The sequence below is a fragment of the Erpetoichthys calabaricus genome, chromosome 12 (assembly GCF_900747795.2).
Source record: "Erpetoichthys calabaricus chromosome 12, fErpCal1.3, whole genome shotgun sequence".
Classification (NCBI taxonomy): Eukaryota; Metazoa; Chordata; class Cladistia; order Polypteriformes; family Polypteridae; genus Erpetoichthys; species Erpetoichthys calabaricus.
Window position 1 is genome coordinate 113,007,717 of NC_041405.2, and position 20,632 is coordinate 113,028,348.

The 20,632-nt window shown below is 37.2% G+C and overlaps 1 protein-coding gene across 3 annotated transcripts in view; it reads right to left on the reverse strand.

Moving 5' to 3' along the window:
• Positions 1 to 1,228: 1,228 nt before the first annotated feature.
• Positions 1,229 to 20,632, reverse strand: part of LOC114662515 (exocyst complex component 1-like) — an 80,292-nt gene continuing 60,888 nt past the window's right edge. For 2 of the 3 annotated variants that reach the window (XM_051934811.1, XM_028816019.2), the window contains 3 exons: positions 12,516 to 12,715; positions 6,071 to 6,262; positions 1,229 to 2,361 (listed from right to left, as the gene is read on the reverse strand). In XM_051934811.1, coding sequence (XP_051790771.1) covers positions 2,203 to 2,361; positions 6,071 to 6,262; positions 12,516 to 12,715 — 551 coding nt within the window. In that variant the 3' untranslated portion in view covers positions 1,229 to 2,202. Of the gene's footprint in view, positions 2,362 to 6,070; positions 6,263 to 12,453; positions 12,716 to 20,632 lie in introns of all 3 variants that reach the window. The other variant, XR_007936452.1, reaches the window with a different exon arrangement.

A 20,632-nucleotide genomic window follows, 5' to 3' on the forward strand; every position in this document is an offset into this window, starting at 1 on the left:
GAACAGTGTGGTTTTCGTCCTGGTCGCGGAACAGTGGACCAGCTCTACACCCTTAACAGGGTCCTGGAGGGTGCATGGGAGTTTGCCCAACCAGTCTACATGTGTTTTGTGGACTTGTAAAAGGCGTTCGACCGTGTCCCTCGGGGAATTCTGTGGGGGGTGCTCCAGGAGTATGGGGTACCGGACCCCCTGATATGGGCTGTTCGGTCCCTGTACAACTGGTGTCAGAGCTTGGTCCGCATTGCCAGCAGTAAGTCGAACCCATTTCCAATGAAAGTTGGACTCCACCAGGGCTGCCCTTTGTCACCGATTCTGTTCATAACTTTTATGAACAGAATTTCTAGGCGCAGCCAGGGCATTGAGGGGGTCCGGTTTGGTGGACTCAGGATTGGGTCACTGCTTTTTGCAGATGATATTGTCCTGTTTGCTTCATCAGGCCATGATCTTCAGCTCTCTCTGGATCGGTTTGCAGCCGAGTGTGAAGCGGCTGGGATGGGAATCAGCACCTCCAATCCGAGACCATGGTCCTCAGCTGGAAAAGGGTGTAGTGCCCTCTCAGGGTTGGGGGTGAGATCCTGCCCAAAATAGAGGAGTTCAAGTATCTTGGGGTCTTGTTCACGAGTGAGGGAAGAATGGAGCGTGAGATTGACAGGTGGATTGGTGCGGCATCCGCAGTGATGCAGTCTCTGCATCGGTCTGTCGTGGTGAAAAAGGAGTTGAGCCATAAGGCAAAGCTCTCAATTTACCAGTCGATCTACATTCCTACCCTCACCTATGGTCATGAGCTATGGGTATTGACCGAAAGAACGAGATCGCGAATACAAGCGGCTGAAATGAGTTTTCTCCGCAGGGTGTCTGGGCTTTCCCTTAAAGATAGGGTGAGAAGCTCAGTCATCCGGGAGGGGCTCAGAGTAGAGCCGCTGCTCCTCCGCATCGAGAGCAGTCAGATAAGGTGGCTCGGGCATCTGATCAGGATGCCTCCTGAATGCCTCTCTGGTGAGGTGTTCCAGGCACGTCTAACCGGGAGGAGGCCCTGGGGAAGACCCAGGACGCGCTGGAGGAACTATGTCTCCCAGCTGGCCTGGGAACGCCTCGGGATTCCCCCGGAAGAGCTAGAAGTAGTGGCCGGGGAGAGGGAAGTCTGGGCATCTCTGCTCAAGCTGCTGCCCCCGCGACCCGATCACGGATAAGCAGAAGAGGATGGATGGATGGACGGATGGATAGATGGAGAGGGAAATATTTGAGGTGTTTTGGAAATCAGTGAGAATGTCTTTTGGATAAGTGTATTTCAAGGGGTGCTGAGAGTAAATGATTCACACAGCAGCCCTTCTCTGTGGATCTTCTTGCTACATCTTTCAAGAGAAAATATTACCATAATTGATGCCAACTTGCAAATAATATTTGTCGACTGCAGACACTCTGCCTCCCTTCAGAAAATAACGGTATTAAACAGCAATGTATGAATGTATTGCAGAGTAATGTATGATAATTAGCTTTATGCATAGTAATTAATTTAATTATTATTTTTAATTTTCTGCTAAAGGAACTTCACAAGTATTGTGAACCTTTAATTTGTGCAGTATTATTATAAAACTGAAATGCTGTATATAAGTGTGGTTGTGTGTGTGTGGTTGTACCACTGTTATAACTAGTTCTGGATCCCTGTGATCCTATGCTGTAAAATTGGAATTGGAAAATGAATTCAGGGCTTAAGTTATATTTTTGCATAGCTGTGTTATGTTATAGTAATAGAAAAACTCATATACACACCCCACACTCATTTCACTTAATCTATCAATCATGTATTTGCAATGTGAAAGGAAACTGAAGAATCTAGATCCACTTGTACACAGAAAAACATACTCAGTCCACAAAAAAAGTGGCTTTGTAAACAACTGAACCCAAGTCCTTGCTGCCTTAAACCAATACTATGTATATATTATACAGTATTCATTTACTCACATAAATCAAATAATGAATTTGATAAAGTATTATGTTTATATTAAAAATATAAACAAAAAGGTTTTAATGTACTCTTTAGATTAAAATCATCAAGCGTAATTTTCCTTATCCATATGTTTGTTTTCTATGGCTCTTACAGCTTTAATTTACATATACTTCATACATTCAGCTGCCTGACAAAAGAAAACCTTCATGTACTATAGCTTGTACTGTTACAATTTTTTGTAGCTTTACTCTCTACTAAGACACATCAGAACAGTCCAGTTCAGAAAAATACTTTAGAAGATCCTCCACTGTGAATTCCATTGTAATGCCAGACCCTGGATAACAACGTTCAATCAGCTCCACAAACTGCTGATACTGACGAATGAAGTCATCTTGCATCATTCGCCACACCACCTTTATAGTAAACCATGGAAAAAAAAAGTTAAATAAGGATACAAAGGGATTTTATACAAAAAATAATAAAAGTAATAAAAGTAAAAATGGCATGACTTTTTAGGGTCCAAAAATTATTTGAAATGCAAATTGTTTTCAAAAATGTACAGTAGCAATGCTGATGCCTGCCTATTTCTAAGACAGAAATGTAAACACAAATATAAAAAAGTATAAAACCACTAAAAAAGGACAAACAAATAGTAATTTGAGAAACCTATTCCACAACTTTCACATCTTTAAAAACTCAACATTATTTCTTTGAATAAAAAATTTGAAAAAAAATAATCATTGACATTAACAGTGAAAAATGTTTTACCTAAATAAAAAAGGAATGCAATTTTGCATTGACAAAAGGATAAAGACAGACATATGATCTCAGAACATGCAAATACTTAATAAGGAGAGGACTAAACTGAAACAAACTTGACAATTAAATATTTACATGTCCTTTAAATGGCAACCTCACCCACCTTCCTCTTTTGGCAACTGTTGACCAGAATATAAAAATATACTCTTTATATGCAAAATCCAAATATGGAAGTCATTATTAATGATGAATAAGTAATCCAAAACCAATCTCATATGTGTAAAACAGAAAATAGTGACTAATAATGAAAGATCTCAGGGGTTTCTTGTCCACTTCTACCGACTCAAACTTCTTCAATATTGAAAAGCAGTGTTTTTACTCAGATATGCCAAATTATTTCCCAGAAAGAGACGTGTTTAGCATTTTGTTGTTATAGATAGAAAAGATACTCTTTACCAATCTCAATTTATACAGGCTTCCCCTTCATGCCACCAAACAATTCAGTCATACACAGTAAAACAATGGCAAAAAAAAAATCTGATCCAGGTGCCCTTAGAAAAATACTGTTGTTTGAAACCTCTTTTAAAAGATTTTTTATATTTAACTTAACCCATGTGTTTTAAAGTGATGACACAGAAAAAATGTGTATTGCATGTTTTTATTGAGAACAGATGGCAAATGATATGAAAAATGTTCATGGGGAAAAAAAAATAAGAATCTCACGCTACTTGTGTCACATAATCCACGTGTCACTTATCCAGTGGCATGGTCACAAACACCAGCCTATTTTTCTAAGATATTATTAAATAGATACTTCCAGGAAAATCAACAGGCATCAAAAACAGGAAATGCAATTCCTGTGGCATTGAGTTTTTGAACTGAAGAACTTCTCCCCCTTATTTATTGGTCAACAGTCATTACTTTAATTCAAACATGTACTAAGTACTTACATTACAATAGACAAGGCTGCAGCATCTGTAGATTTTAATGATTCAATATTTCACAAATAATATAATTTGCACCACAGTGACCTGGTCTCCATAATAGTTAATGCCATTACCATCATAATTTTTAACGTGAGGTTTAACATTGATGTTACCATTCCATTCAATATGTTTTTCAAATACAGTAATCCCTCCTCCATCGCGGGGGTTGCGTTCCAGAGCCACCCGCGAAATAAGAAAATCCGCGAAGTAGAAACCATATGTTTATATGGTTATTTTTATATTGTCATGCTTGGGTCACAGATTTGCGCAGAAACACAGGAGGTTGTAGAGAGACAGGAACGTTATTCAAACACTGCAAACAAACATTTGTCTCTTTTTCAAAAGTTTAAACTGTGCTCCATGACAAGACAGAGATGACACTTCCGTCTCACAATTAAAAGAATGCAAACATATCTTCCTCTTCAAAGGAGTGCGTGTCAGGAGCAGTGACTGTCACAGAGATAGAGAGAAAAGCAAACAAATCAATAGGGCTGTTTGGCTTAAGTATGCGAAGCACCGCGGCACAAAGCTGTTGAAGGCGGCAGCTCACACCCCCTCCGTCAGGAGCAGACAAAGAGAGAGAGAGAGAGAGAGATAGAGAGAGAGTTTGTTTTTCAAGCACAAATCAATACGTGCCCTTCGAGCTTTTAAGTATGCGAAGCACGGTGCATCATGTCGCTTCAGGAAGCAGCTGCACAAACAAGATAGCAACGTGAAGATAATCTTTCAGCATTTTTAGACGAGCGTCCGTATCGTCTAGGTGTGCGAAAAGCCTCCCTGCTCAATCCCCCTACGTCAGGATCAGAGAAAGTCAGTGCATGAGAAAGAGAAAAGTAAGCTAGGTAGCTTCTCAGCCATCTGCCAATAGCGTCCCTTGTATGAAATCAACTGGGCAAACCAACTGAGGAAGCATGTACCAGAAATTAAAAGACCCATTGTCCGCAGAAACCCGTGAAGCAGCGAAAAATCCGCGATATATATTTAAATATGCTTACATATAAAATCCGCGATGGAGTGAAGCCGCGAAAGGCGAAGCGCGATATAGCGAGGGATTACTGTATTTTAGTTTCAAGAAATATGAACTAGAATTAGCTATAGGCCCTCCACAATATCACTTGATTCAGAATATGTTCTCTGTCAAGGCTCTTTGATCCAAAACATGTCCTTTTACATTCATTTTTTATCTGAATCATATTCTATCTACTCAAGTAATATGTGTAATTACATTCTATTTTCTTTGTTATTTTTAAATAGGACTCATTGTTCACAATACTATATCATGAACAAAAATGTGATATGTCTTCCATCCATCCATTTTCCAACCTGCTGCATCCGAACACAGGGTCACAGGGGTCTGCTGGAGCCAATCCCGGCCAACACAGGGCACAAGGCAGGAACCAATCCCGGGCAGGATGCCAACCTACTGCAGGACACACACAAACACACCAGGGCCAATTTAGAATCACCAATCCACCATGTCTTTGGACTGTGAGAGGAAACCGGAGCGCCCAGAGGAAACCCACGCAGACACGGGGAGAACATGCAAACTCCACGCAGGGAGGACCCGGGAAGCAAACCCAGGTCCCCCAACTGCGAGGCAGCAGCGCTACCCACTGCGCCACCATGCCACCCTGATATGTCTTCCTCATGAAGCAAATGAAGTAAAAAGTAAAGTAAAATGTTCCAACTTTCACAGTAGTTAGTAAAGTCCCCCAAAACACCCATATGTTATGCTATTCATATATTTTTAACTTTCTTGAAATTAAACCTTTACTGACCACCAAAATAATGTTCTGTCAGTGTGGTGTTCTACACTGTGGTCTCCTGGGGAAACAACCTGAGCTCAAAAGAAATGCAATGCCTGAATAAACTTATTAGGAAAGCTGGCACCATCGTGGGACGAACCCTGGACACACTGGAAGCTGTTGTAGGAAACAGGATCATGGCAAAATTGGACATCATCATGAAAACTCCCCTCCATCCCTCCCAGGAGGCGCTCTTTTTTTTGCACTTTTAGCCCAGGCTCATTCCTCCACGGTGTGCTAAGAAGCACCTCTGGGGGTCTTTTCTGCCATTGCTATCAGGCATTTCTGGGCACTTGTTAAGTTTACTTTGAAATATTACAGTGACATATCTGAACAATATGCATTTATTTATTTAGATTTACATATCGATTGATTGGCTGTATTATTTATCCTGTGTTTCTGCATCCTTGTTTTTATGTTTCTGCTGCTGTAAGCATGTGAATTTCTCTTGCGATTAAAAAGTTTATCTAATCTAATCTAATCTATAGTTTTTATATACACTCAATTAGCACATTTAAATATTGGTACATAAATAAAATGCCATGTAGTTTCTGATATCTTGAATACTTCACCTGAAGTAGATATGGATCTGATAGGTGTTTGAAGTTGTTCTTGTACAATGTTTCCAAAGACTTTCTCACTTCCTTTCCTGGATATCTCTCTATAACTCTCCTCAGTTCTTGTTTGTTGTAGGCCATCTGGAAACCAACTTCTTCTTCTTTAATTCCTTGGGCCATGCGAGTTTTGACTCCCTCAAAAAATTCCTGAATTGTTGAAACAAGAACATTTTGTCAAAAGGCAGGTACAGATGTGTCTTTTTTTGTCACAGGAGATTAAAAAAAACATTCTAAAGATGATGTTTTAAAGAGTACTGTGTATCCAGAGACACAATATTAATGATCTTTCCTATCTTTTTATTAGATTAAAATTATTACACTTCTTTAGTATTTGACGTGTATAGTAAACCCTATTTTAGGAACTTTTAACAGGACTACTTTTGTGAATAATATTTTCCTTATTAAGTTAACATTACAGAGAAGCTTTTATCTGTGGCTCCTCTGCATGATAACCACCTTTTTCCACCCTCTCAAACGTACGCAGTTTTTAATGTTTGGAAAACAACCGGGATTAAATCACTTAGACTATGAACAATTACACTCCAAATTTAACTTTCCAGCAACACATTTCTTTCACTACCTTCAAATCATAAACTTTGTTAAACAGAACCTGCCCAATTTTCCTCACCTCCCACCTACCTCGATGCTGGAAAAAATATTGATCAGTCTTGAGGACTCAGACAGCATCTCTGCAATATATAAAACCATTTTACAGTTCCTCCCTTTCAAAGATCCAAGAGGACAGTGGGAAAAGGATCTCTCACTCAATATCTCAGAAAAGGAGTGGAAGGTAGCAATGCAGAGAATCCACTTGAGCTCCATATGCGCAAAGCATACAATTATTCAACTCAAAATTATATATCAAGCACATCTGTCTCGCTTAAAATTGTCCAAAATGTTTCTAGGGCAAGATCCAAACTGCAAACGCTGCAATCAAGTTCCAGCCTCACTGTGTAAGCCACATGTTCTGGACCTGCACCAAATTAACATCATTCTGGACCAAAATCTTTAAATGCCTTTCAGACAGCCTTGGTGTCACAGTCCCTCCTAATCCACTAACAGCTGTGTTTGGTGTTCTTCCAGATTGGCTTAAAGTGGAGAAGGACGAACAAACTGCGATCGCCTTTACTGCACTATTGGCACGTAGACTCATCTTGCTCAACTGGAAGAATCCTAACTCTCCTATTCTAAGTCAGCGGGTAACTGATGTTATATACTATTTGAAACTGGAAAAAATCAAATTCTCACTTAGAGGATCTGTGCAGAACTTTTTCAAAACCTGGCAGGATCTAATCAATAACATTTTAGAATAAGCTTTTAAAGAACTGAGGAAGCAGACTCTCCCCTTTTTCCTTTTTTTTTCTTCTCCATTTATCTTTATTTACTTATTAATTCATCTATTTACTTATTTTTACTAGCTTTAAGTTTTACTCTGATGGCCATGCTCTCTTTCTCAGGGGTGGGAGTTGATTAATTTTCAATCTTATTTTTGTAAAAATGTATTTATTTGTATGGAATGTTGTGTGATTTCAATAAAATCAATAAAATAAAAAAAGAACAAACCAGAAAAAATATGCTTCGATATTATTAAGAGAATACTGCAATGGTAAACATTTTTATCTATTTATATTGGGGATATTTGCTATCTGAGGATTAATACATATGTAAATATAAAATGGGTAGACTGATTAACTAGTATACTATGATAACTCTAGTATCAGTAAGCATTGTTTCAATAAAATAAAGTAACGTTCCCAAATTTACTAAATGCAATTCAGGATCAGATGGGCCAAAATCTTATCACTGAAGCACCAAGTAGTACACAATTCTGGAGAGGGTACCAATTTGGAGTTAAAAAACAAATTAACTTACATTTTTTAGAATTTTGGAAGAAAATAAAAATGTCTGGCATAAAATGTACACTGTGTGCCAATTAAACTCAAATGGAATACAAACTCAAGACCCTGAAAACATGAAGCCATAGTTCTAAACACTGTGCCGCCCTACTCTACTGCATTAACTCTTCTATTATTAAAAAAAAAAGCTCAAAATTTTTCATACTACTGAATTAGAGTTGCTAATTGTGAACTAGATTCTGTACATAAAGGTCATTGATTACTCAACATCCTGCCAGCTCTTTTATGTAGCTGTTCTTAGACAATGTGAGAAAACTGAAATCTTCTGATTTCAGTTTGACTAACAATGACTGAACACTGCTGAGTTTGCTCCACCATGAGTTTGGCAAAATCATAGAAATCTTCAAGAACTTCAACAAACTGCAAAATGCATTGAAGTTAAGCAGTGAAGAACTGAACTAGTTTTAGGTGGATTGTAATGGTGCAATGGTCTTTTAACTTTTGTCGAGGGCTATGAAACCATCAAAAAATATGACCTGAGTTGTGAGGCTGCTTTGCTAAAACAATAGCCCAAAACAAAATACAACAAATGGCCACAAACTAGCAACGAGTAAAATTATATATATATATATATATATATATATATATATATATATATATATATATATATATATATATATATTATATATATATATATCATTGTTCTCACTGGCTCCAGTCTTCAGGGGCAATGACTGGAAGTGCCATGCAGCATTTCATGATGTCACGCTTCAGCCAGCATGCACAAGGTGCTGCAGTGACCATGCAGCTGACATGTCTTTTTTGTTTCCGATTTACCTGTGCAGATGCCTTGCACTTTTTGCCTCTGTCAGGAAGATAGAAACGCCTTGTAAACAGTAATAAACCTTTTATGTTTATTATTATTATTACTGTACAGGGTCCCATGTATTTTCTGACTCTTGGTGGAGAAGGGAATCTTTAAGGTTTGACAGCCAATTGACCTGCACTTGTTTCCCTTATGTGAACCTGACATGTGGCCAATGAGAGATCAGGGACTTTGGCAGCCAGATCTCAAAGATCGGTTTGCGCTACTGTGCTACTCTGTACTGGCACTTCTCTGCTTGAGCTTTCGAGTACCAGCAGAACTGGTGATTTAAGGGATCAGTGTTATATACTCAGGGAGCTATTCCTGTAACTACCTGATCTGTGCTATATAGTGAGGAGCATAACAAGCATAATGAAGAAATGAAACAATCGGTTTGCGCTACTGCGCTAATTTCTACTGGCACTTCTCTGCTACAGTTTTCGAGAACCAGCAGAACTGGTGATTTAAGGGATCAGTGTTATATACTCGGGACACTATTCCTGTAACTACCTGATCTGTGCTACATAGTGAGGAGCAAAACAAGAGTAATGCAGAAATGAAAGCAAAATGTACATTGAATTTATGCAAAACAACAAAGTATTTTAATAATATTCTCATTATGATCAGCTAATGTACCCCTCAAAAACAATACTGCAGGTTTTTTTGTTTTTTTAAACATGTGGTGTGCTAATAGTATAGTAACATCACATGTTTGAAGCAGATTAGGCAGCAATATAAAATGTGAGGTGGAGTATGCTTACAGTATGCATGTGTGAAAATTCTTTTCTTTATGACAGTTGCAGCTTTGTGATGTCATGCTGGCCTCGTAAAGCATCATGCAGTGTTGGGAAAAAATAAAGTTTGTCTAAGCTGGCTACACGGCAAATGTCCAAACAATACTATGTCTGATCATACATAACCTCTAACCTTCTATTGTCCTGAATTAGATTAACCAGTTTGGCGAATTTTATGTTATTCTATATTACATTTTTTTAATGTTGAGGAATATTCTCTAAATTCTTTATAAATTACTTTATGATGATGCTCACTTTAACATAAAATGGTAAGAAAAAGCTTGGTTGACTGATTAACTGATTAATTTTTATTTGTTACGAGCTGTATATACCCGGCGTTGCCCGGGGCAGAAGTAACCTAATCGGTCAAACAGTTACATATATACCAAAGTAAACCTAATCGGTTAAACAGCTTCATATATACAGAAGCGAACCTAATCGGACAAACAGCTAATCTATATACATAAGCAAACCTAATTGGTCAAACAGTTACATAAATACAAAAGCAAACCTAATCGATGAAACAGCTTCATATATACAGAAGCAAACCTAATTGGTCAAACAGTTATGCATGTGCAGAATAATTTTACAAAGATTATGCGTGTTAACAATCATTAAAAAGAAAAGATTCAGGAACTCTTGTTCTATATGTGATGAAGCTGGATGAAGCTGACTTGACGAAGACGTAGGTGGCATAGATTGGTTTTTCTAAAACAGAAGAAAAAAATGAGTATCTATTATTATTTTAAATTAGAATGAAAATGAGAACCTTGATTACAGATAGATTATCTGTATTAAAATATGTGCATGAATAAACTTTTGGTAACTCTCTAGCAAAAGTTTATTCATACAAATTGGCATGGGATGGCTTTGTGAAAAAGTAAAAATTACATAAAAATAAATTGAGAATGCGTACTTCGATTTGACTGAGATTATCTGTAATGATGAAAAAAAAGTTTAGTATGTTTTTTTTTCCATACGGGAAGGATGTAAAACCTTACATAGGCACCCTTCAGCCCGTACTGAAGGGTACTGTCAGATTGTTACTGACTAAAAAACACCCTTTTTATTCCACAGCTACCCCAAAAACCAGTATTAGGCATTACTTTGGGGTGGCAGTAGTTTAGTTATGAAACAGCTGGGTCCTGAAAAAAATCTGTCTTATTAGTGGCTTCATCACATATAGAAGAACAGTTCCTCAATCTTTTCTTTTTAATGATTGTTAACACGCATAATGTTTGTAAAATCATTCTGCACATTCATAACTGTTTGACCAATTAGGTTCGCTTCTGTATATATGAAGCTGTTTAACCGATTAGGTTTACTTTGGTATATATGTAAGTGTTTGACCGATTAGGTTACTTCTGCCCCGGGCAACGCCGGGTATATACAGCTCGTTTCATATAAATATAAATTATTAAACAGTAAAATCTTCTTCTATAATTTGCTACCGTGGCTTTTCGTTGGTCTGTCCAGGATTTGAAATCACATGTAGCTTGCAAACCGTTTCACGTATTGACTTGAAATGTGGTACACATATAATACGTCACGTCTGCTATCAGCTTTATGGGTGATGAATGTATTATTACTCTTTTTATGTTTATTTTATTTTAGAATCAACTCCTATCTGCGCACACCAGGGTGGCCGTGGGCGGATGCGTATGGTGTATTCACTCCATGTTATCGTGCATTGCGCTGTCACTGGTATTTTGATAAAAGAATTTGAACAATATATAAGAAGCGTATAAATTATTAAACAGTAAAACATTAACATTTAAGAAGTAAAGTTACATTGAGTACTACTGCAGTGCCTTCGGGTATACCTCATTTTTTCTTTGCCCATTACATGCTTAAATGTATACATTTTTTGGTGTACCTACCCGAGAACACGCGACATATAACCGACCGTGGGAGAAGCATGGATTTTAAACACGCGTTGAGTTCATCTGCTGGTCTCCCTCGTGGAATAACTGGTAATGTTTGAGTAAAATCTACAGCGAGTAAAACGACATTACCTCCTTTTTTTTTTTTTACGATCTGTGAGATCTTGCTTTTTTCGGTTCAAGGCTTCATAAGCTCTTTTATGTTCAATGTTGTACTTAATAAGTAGTAATTATCCCAAACCATGATCTTTGAATGTTGCAAGACTTTCGCCTTGTATGTAGATCGGGGTAATTACATTCATTGCATTCCTAGTCTGAATCACAATCTGATTGTATGGGTGGTTACCTGGCACTGTAGGGTTGCCACCCGTCCTTTAAAATACGGAATCGTGCCGCATTTGAGAATGAAATTGCGCGTCCCATTTTCAATCAATACTGGACGGGATTTATCCCGTATTTTTGGTATCATTTTTTTTTTAAAGCAGCGTCTCATGCAAATCATCCCACACGCATTTTATGAAGATGCCTCCTTTCCTACTTTTGATTGGGTAATACTTGATGTCACCGTTAGTTTGATTGGTGTTTTTAACTGTCCAGTGAGTAGGGCGTGTCTTTCAACCGTAAGCAGATTTTTTGCAGTGGTATGACTGACCTCGACGACGGTGACGTTATACGTCAAAAATAAATTACGATAAATGACGATTTTAGCGATACTTTATTACGACGGCGGCTACATAGACACGATCAAATAAAAACAAAAAAATCAAATAATCATTCTACATTTTCAAAACGTCGAAAAAACGACGGAATGAAAAAAAGGCCCACCCGACGACCCACCCATTCCATTTTTATATATATAGATTTATTTTAAATGATTTTAAAAATGCAGTGTTCCATTAAACATGTATTTAAATCTTGATATTATCAATGTACTGTATACCCATTAAAGCTCTGCATTTTGTGCAGTCTCAGTAAATGGGATAGGATAATTGATACACATACACTGAGCTTTTCCAAAGGAAGGCCAAGATTAGAGGTTACATAGAGGTTCAGGTAATGTGTGTATTTTTTCTTCGCCTCCTTCCGCTTGTGGTCCAGCCCAGGGATCTTCAGTTCAGAAAGGAAGCTAAAAATAAAATAGAAGTTTTCTATCATCACCACTTGAGAAGGTGTCTTCAGAGACTGTGATGAAAGGTTTTCAACTAAAAGAGAGAGAGAGAGAGAGAGAGAGAGAGAGAGAGAGAGAGAGAGAGAGAGAGAGAGAGAGAGAGAGAGGAAACCGTTAAATTACATTTATGTTATTCTTCATGATAAGTACTAAGTGTCCATAATTACACTGTAACTACTATGTAATTACCTGTATAAGTACAGTGTAACTACAAGTTATTACCTCGTACTTACTGTGTAATACAAAGTAACGCTATAGTTAATTACTCAGTTCTCATTATTATTCCACAGTTTATATAATTACAATGTAACAATTTATCACTGATCCAAAAAAAACAACTATGTAACAGATGTTCCATGGTCTGGACAATTGTAATGAAGAATTGCAGTAATAACTGCATAGGTTTTCGATGTTATTTCAAGCAGACCATGGAACATCTGCAATTCTCCATTACAATTGCCCAGACCATGGAACATCTTTTGCATAGTTGTAGTTACAAACCCTGATGTTTTTATTACATTTTGAAAGTACAGATACAATGTAACTATGTAAGTACACTTTTTTTAGATCAGTGATAAATTGTTACATTGTAGTTATACAAACTCTGGAATAACAATGACAACTGAGTAATTAACTATAGCATTACTTTGTATTACACAGTAAGTACGGAGTAATAACTCGTAGTTACACTGTACTTATACAGGAAATTACATAGTAGTTACACCGTAATTATGGACACTTAATGTAAAGTGTTACCATTTTATACTTTAAATTAGCCATTTTCAACGTAATTTAATATATGATAGTTTGTCCCTATTACAGCCAAAATATTACTGCATTACTTACATTGTAATATAACAATAATTTAGACATCCTGAGCTATTACAAATTTTGAATAAATACATTTGGTATACTTTTGCAATACTTTTGTTTTAGCATAACAGATTACCATTTTTAAAGTTTATCAATTACAGATACATCATGAAAAATATCAAAATTATTTTAACCAAAGCAGAACATTTGTCACTGTATTCAGCTAAGATAAATAGTTGAGTATAATGAATTGTGTAGTAGCCATGCAGATAAATAGAAAGGAGAAAAAGTCCTACTGCAGATTTTCTATTGCAATTTTTCTTCAGCATCAACAATCACAACATTTCATATTGGATCCAAGAATGTTACACTAATGTTAATGGGATACTGTAATTTGTGTCTTTTAACAATTATTTGAGTACATTTATACTCATAAATTGCAAGATAAGTAACATTACCATTTCAAGAGTGGTAAAAGTAGGAAGGGAGGTGAATCGGAAATAATCTGGTGTAGGTGTTTTGACATAATATCAAAGAACAGCACATTACTTTACATATATAGTACCAGGACAGGGTATTCCCATAGCATCTCTCCATATCCAGAATAATGTAAAGGAGGCAAGAGTATACAAAAATTGTGTATTTATTGCTTCTACACAAAGGTGCAGATATACAACTAAAAATTTACTACCACTCATATCTTTCTTTAATAGATCTTGAACCTCAGTCTGTTATGATTACATCTCTGATAATATTAGCTTGTGCACAAAAAGCTCTATTGGCAAATTTCTTCACCTTTTTTATGTTTTGGAATATCAGGATTCTAATCATTTAATTATTTTCATTACAAATTAGTAAATTGACATTCTTAGAAAACAGTAATCAATTGGTTTGCTGAATTGCAAGTATGTTTTCTTTAAGGACACAACCTTTTTAAGCACTCACGGTTAGAGACACATTTGTTGATTGTCAGACAGTGTGTCCTAGAAGTCGCACTGAGTGATGTCATCAGTGCAGTAATTTATATGTACTCGTTATCCAAGTTTTTGAATATAATATGAAGTGCTTATTGTGTTTATTACTAAAAAATGTACAGCAAACAACTTAGTGTTCAGCTTTGATTAAGACATATCCGTGACTTATGTTTTCAGGTTTAGACCTGGTAATTTTTGCCCTTATAGACTCTTTCTTTCCAACTCTCAGTAGTACAATATTAGATTGGATGGCTTGCAGACTTACCCTTTGCCAAAGTGAGACCAAAGCACTTTGTGCTTTACCTCCCATTTTCTAGGAATCTCTCTCTGTCCCTCCTACTTACAACCCTTGCCTCTTCCTATTGCTAGTTAGCCCTCACCCTACGTCAACTTACAACTCTATGATCAACAGGATTTCTGTCCTGAAGTAGCTATAATGATCCTGCAAGGCCCCTGTGCCTCTGAATTTTCATTTGTCCTTAAAGGGTCAGAACTCTTGGATAGCTCATTTCTTACATTAGGGATGGTGTACTGCGTAATAAGTGAAATGGCCTTATAAATTACAGTTCAGAAATGGGAATTGGATAGTACACAATAAGTAGCCAATTGTTGCAATTGTACAAAATTTAAATAAAAATGAATTCTACATTTAATTTAGGGAGGCACGGTGGTGCAGTGGTAGCGCTGCTGCCTTGCGGTAAGGAAACCTGGGTTTGCTTCCCAGGTCCTCCCTGCGTGGCGTTTGCATGTTCTCCCTGTGTCTGCTTGGGGGTGCTCCGGTTTCCTCCCACAGTCCAAAGACATGCAGGTTAGGTGCATTGGCGATCCTAAATTGTCCCTAGTGTGTGCTTGGTGTGTGGGTGTGTGTGTGTATGTGTCCTGCGGTGGGCTGGCTCCCTACCTGGGATTTGTTCCTGCCTTATTCCCTGTGCTGGCTGGGATTGGCTCCAGTGGATCCCCGTGACCCTGTGTTAGGATATAGTGGATTGGCAAATGACTGACTGACTGACATGACTGACATTTAATTTACAAGATATACAAGGTAACAAAATAGTTTTTACAACTAATTGAAATGTTAATTGCTATGAATTATGATTATTTTCTGTGATTATTGGATGCTAAATGCAAACAATCAGAAAAGTTATTTTCATAACTATACAACCAGTGAATACTGCAGGTGATATCATTTCAGTTGTGACAGTATATTAAATATCTTCTTGGGTTTCTAATCTGTTTGCAGAAACTGTGAAATACTTGAAAAAACAGGTATGCATATTGAAGTGCACTATGAAATGCATTTATTGTATATAATTGAATGGGCTGAAAATTAATCCTACTTTGTAATCTTTCCTCCACCAGATGTCACTAAAGTTCCTGATCATTGCAGTAGTTCTTTGTGGCACTCAGTGTTTTCCGAACTCCTAATCAGTGACAACACCTGATAACATTGAGCTCATTTAATTAGCTGGCATTTTTTCTCTTATTCTACATTCAGAAAAGCACAGCAGTATGATTTTTAGAAATATTTTTAGACATTTAGAAATATTTCTGCTTTTGCTAGATTTAAATGCTTAACTCTCTTTTGTTGATTTAATTATATTTTGCCCTTTCTCTGTGCAGTTTTCCCCCTTTGTTGTATCTTATTAATGACAATTAAAAATAAGCAGAGCAGACAGCCAGGCAAACAACACTGAATAATCAAAGGCTGCAACTTCTTTAGCATCAGACTCACTAATTTATAAATAATGGAATAATTAACAATGTGGAAAAAGCCCCCTAGCATTTACTGTATATATATCCCAAAGCTCCTGCCACTTTGCGAAGCAGTTCTGGAAGATTTCTTTCAAAAGTGTCTTTAGTTGGGATGCCGTGGCCTGCCTGGATGTCCTCAATGGATTGAAATTGTTTGCCTTTCATGGTCATTTTCAATCTAGGGAACAGCCAGAAGTTGCACGGTGCCAGATCCGGCGAAAAAGTTAGATGCGGACACAGCGTAATATTTTTATTCAACAGAAATTGTCATGCTAGAAGGGATGTGTGACAAGGAGCATTGTCATGATGAAGAATTAAACCGTTTCAACATTTTCCTCTGTTATTGATGCTGAAGGACGTCCTGATCTTTTCTCGTCTTCAGCTGAGTCAAATCCATTACAAAATCGATCAAACCACTTGTAAACAGTCTTAACTGTCGGTGCAGTGTCACCATAAACCGATTTTAACACCTGATGGGTTTCCTGAGCTTTTTGTAATTTGAAACAAAATTTCATGTTAATGCGTTGCTCGATATCCATTATTAATGACAAACTTGAAAACACACTTGAACTCAACAGTGGCTCACAAACGACTGCACACACACACACCAAGCACACATTAGGGACAATTTAGGATCACCAATGCACCTAACCTGCATGTCTTTGGACTGTGGGAGGAAACCGGAGTACCTGGAGAAAACCCACGCAGACACGGGGGGAACAAATCAGGTATAAAGTATGTAGTGTAGTGAAAACAGCATCTAAGCTTTTGAATGTAAAAATAATTTATGTGTATTGCTAAATCAGGGGAAGGATAATTAGCTCAGGACCTCTACTTTAGTAATTCTGACATCCCATTTTTCTCCCATGTTTTCACTATGTTTAAGACTTTCTGGCTCAGACATTTCTCTGTCCTTTTGACTATTCTATTGCTTTACCACACTGGCTTTTTATAAACCAATTACTACAGCTTTTGTCCATTTTTGGATTTATCAGTTTTTTTATCTTCAAGCCAGAATAAAATCTTGGATCACTTCTATAAATAACCCTGAGAAGAAGAGAGTTTTTTTTGTGGTCAGATATCAGCAAAAGGCTACACAATGGTTTAACTGCTTGTGTGTACCACTTAGTAATTGAATTTGGCATGTTTCAGCAACCAAGTGCCTGAAACATCATCTATTTCTTTAGCATAGGAAGTGGAAATACCACACCCAGTGAGATTTAGTGGAGATCCTAGTAGTAGCAAAGTTTTTTTTAAATAGTGCAGGCTGATATATTTTTGTAACAATAAAATAATAGTAGATGTTGTATAAAAATAAACAAACATGAGAAAAAAACCGAACACACCCTTTCACAGCCTATCCCAGCCAGAGTCAATGGAAGAAAATCTTTTAGGATAAAGCAGTTGCCAAAGAAGAAGAAGAAGAAGAATGTGAAAGGAACAAAATCAAACCACAGCAGGAAAGTAAACATAAAAGAGAAAAGAGTGAAGGGGCTGCAGGACACCAGAATTTAAACAACTGAACAGCAGTAGTCCACGTTTCAATCGAATTGCAAGAAGCACCATTAATTCGTGATGCAGACTGATTAAGTTATAAAAGAAAGACTGCCAACTGACCACAGTAACAGACTTGGGTGTCTTCCAGTGGGAGGGAAGAATTAATTTGGATGCCAGAGTACCACGACAGAATATTTTGCATTAAGAGGGTTTAAGAGGAAGCATAGAAAGGTCTAAAAGTAAGAAAATTTGAGGAAAACAAGGAATACTCAAAGAAAGAAATGAAGATAAAAGATGATATATATTTGTCCAAAGGGAAATACAATAGAGCAAAGATTCTTAAACTTTTTAATTTGAGGACCCAAATTAGAAAATAAGTACCATACTGGGACCTAAGAAGATAATTATTTTCATAATGACATCAGAGTCATAAATAGACAAATAACAACAGCAAAATAATAAAGATGTAAATGTTTTTGTTTCCCTCCAAGCATATTTTCTTACATAAATATTAATAAAAGAAAAAAGTGTGAGACTATTGTGTTGTTAAAACAATACTTTATCCATATTCCAAATCAGTTTATTCTGAGCAGGGTGATGCATCAGCTGACCCCTATCCCTTTAACCTTAGGGTGCAAGGCTGGTATGATCCAGGAATGGGATACCATCCCATCACAGGATGAACACACACATACTGTACACACAAACACACACACAGCCACACAAACAAGGGCCAATTCAGCAATGCCAGTCCACCTAACCTGCATGTCTTTGGACTGTGGGAGGAAACTGAAGCACCCAGAGGGAACCCACACAGACATGGGGAGAACATTCAAACTCCATGTAGAAATATTCCCCAGAGCTTGTACCTAAAACAACGGAATACATTTCTGTGGTGAATCACTGCCAGTGGAAATGCTTAGTTTAAGCTTGAGTAAAGCTAAGAGAAAAAACTTGGGTGTGGTGCAAGGATAGGGTGATTTCTGAAAGCATATCATGAAAAGTCACTTAACTTTCACATGTGACTCATGGCTCCAGTTAAGGAATGAAGTAGTAAAAAAGTAAGTAATAAGTGCAGTTTATTTACCTTGTCTTAAATAATATTAAAAATATTTTTTTAAATGAGCTCCATCATTAACGATGCATTTTTCTGAGCTTGTAAATAGTTTAAAATACTCTGATTTCTATTTAACAGTTAAATTAAACATAAAAAAGGTAAATTATTCCTAAAAATATATATGTGCACCATGTGTACTTTATACAGGTAATAGGATAAACATTACTGAATAGTTCAGTAAATAGTCCAGTTGGAAATGTTTAACTCTACTGATTAACATTGTGCAGAATGTCTACTGCTTGTTTTACCCTTTTCATATTTTCTGGTGTTCTTGCAGTTCTCAGGAGCCAAACAAACATGTCTTTCACACTACCAGCAGATCGACCATTTATCGAACTACTTTAAAATAGTGCAACAAGAAGGAATTCTTCCTCACCAAGTCCTCTTTACACCTCAGTTGCAATTTTAGATTCAATGTATACTGTAAAGGTGAACACGTAATGAGGAACCAACCAGTTCTCCGTGACCACTGAAACTTCATCTCTATATATAAAATCCAAGGTCTGTCTGTCTGTCCGCTTTTCATGAGAGAACTACTTAATGGATTTAGTTTGGATTTTTTTCTAGAACTTGTTTGAACATTCCAGTTGATTTTGCAACTTCTTTCATCGCGCTAACAATCATAGTTCGCTTATAGGAGTGATATATTCATTCATTCTAATCCGAGGCAGAGGCTGCAGGCCAAATGGAGGGGAAAGTTTGACGTCAGGACTGGGGAGTCTGTCTACCTTTGCATTTTGGATGGTAACTTGCCTCCACTTAGCTAGCGATACCTTTTTGTTTATTGATTTTTAAAGTTTGTCCTGTTTCACTACTACGAGGGTGGAGCCGTGGGGAATGGATAGTATTGTATAAAACACAGCCATGGCATAATATGTACCCTTACTCTATTGACTCACTGCTCACAAATCCCCAAAAGTCACCACATCCTTTTGCCACACTCGCTATTTTCATTTCGACATTTCAAACTCACGCACCAGTCGCATCACCTCACAAGCCCGCCTGTCATTTCCTCCTTACTTCCCCTTTCTTATTTATGTCTCTGCTGTCATTCCTCTCAGTTTGATTGTTTCATTGGTGTTGAGATGGAAGGTGGGGATATTTATTATATTTTAATGCCACAGAAGCAAAAGCTCTCCATGATGCTTCAATGCCATTGTTTCACTTGCTGCCCTTCTTCAGATAGTACGATAAACAGTGGGTGGTTTATCATTCGATACAGAATTTGCGCTTAGACAAACTTGGTTAATGTTACCACACAATTAAGTGGCGACTCATCACAGATATGTCCACTTTGACCCATCGTTTAAGAAACACTGCAATGCTACAACATTTGGGAAAATTGGGTACACCAAGAGGACATAATTGATAAACACTGTCAGAATGGTGACCCATCAGATGATACTTACAGGGTGTAGGATATAGTCTTTGTAGAATTTTGATTTGAACATGCTAATAGTTGGGATTTCTGGAGCAATACTTGACATTGGAGAATATGGTATCCCATGAAAGGGGTTAAGAGAAAAGGGAAAGATCTCTAGACAAAAGGTAGGCTAAAGTTTGATCAGTAAACTCATACAGTTTTTTGAGTTATCTTTGACCAGCCTAAATGGAGAGGGCTTTCTACTAAACATCTACTAAACTGAAGATAAGTAAATAATAGCATCAGTGAATATATAATCACCTTTAAAGCATTAGCTACAGATGTAAGGTGGTATGAGCTAATACTAATTTCAGTCTTCAGAAGTGGTTTGTCTGAAGATTTAAAAGATGAAATGGCCAGCCATAATCTAGGGTA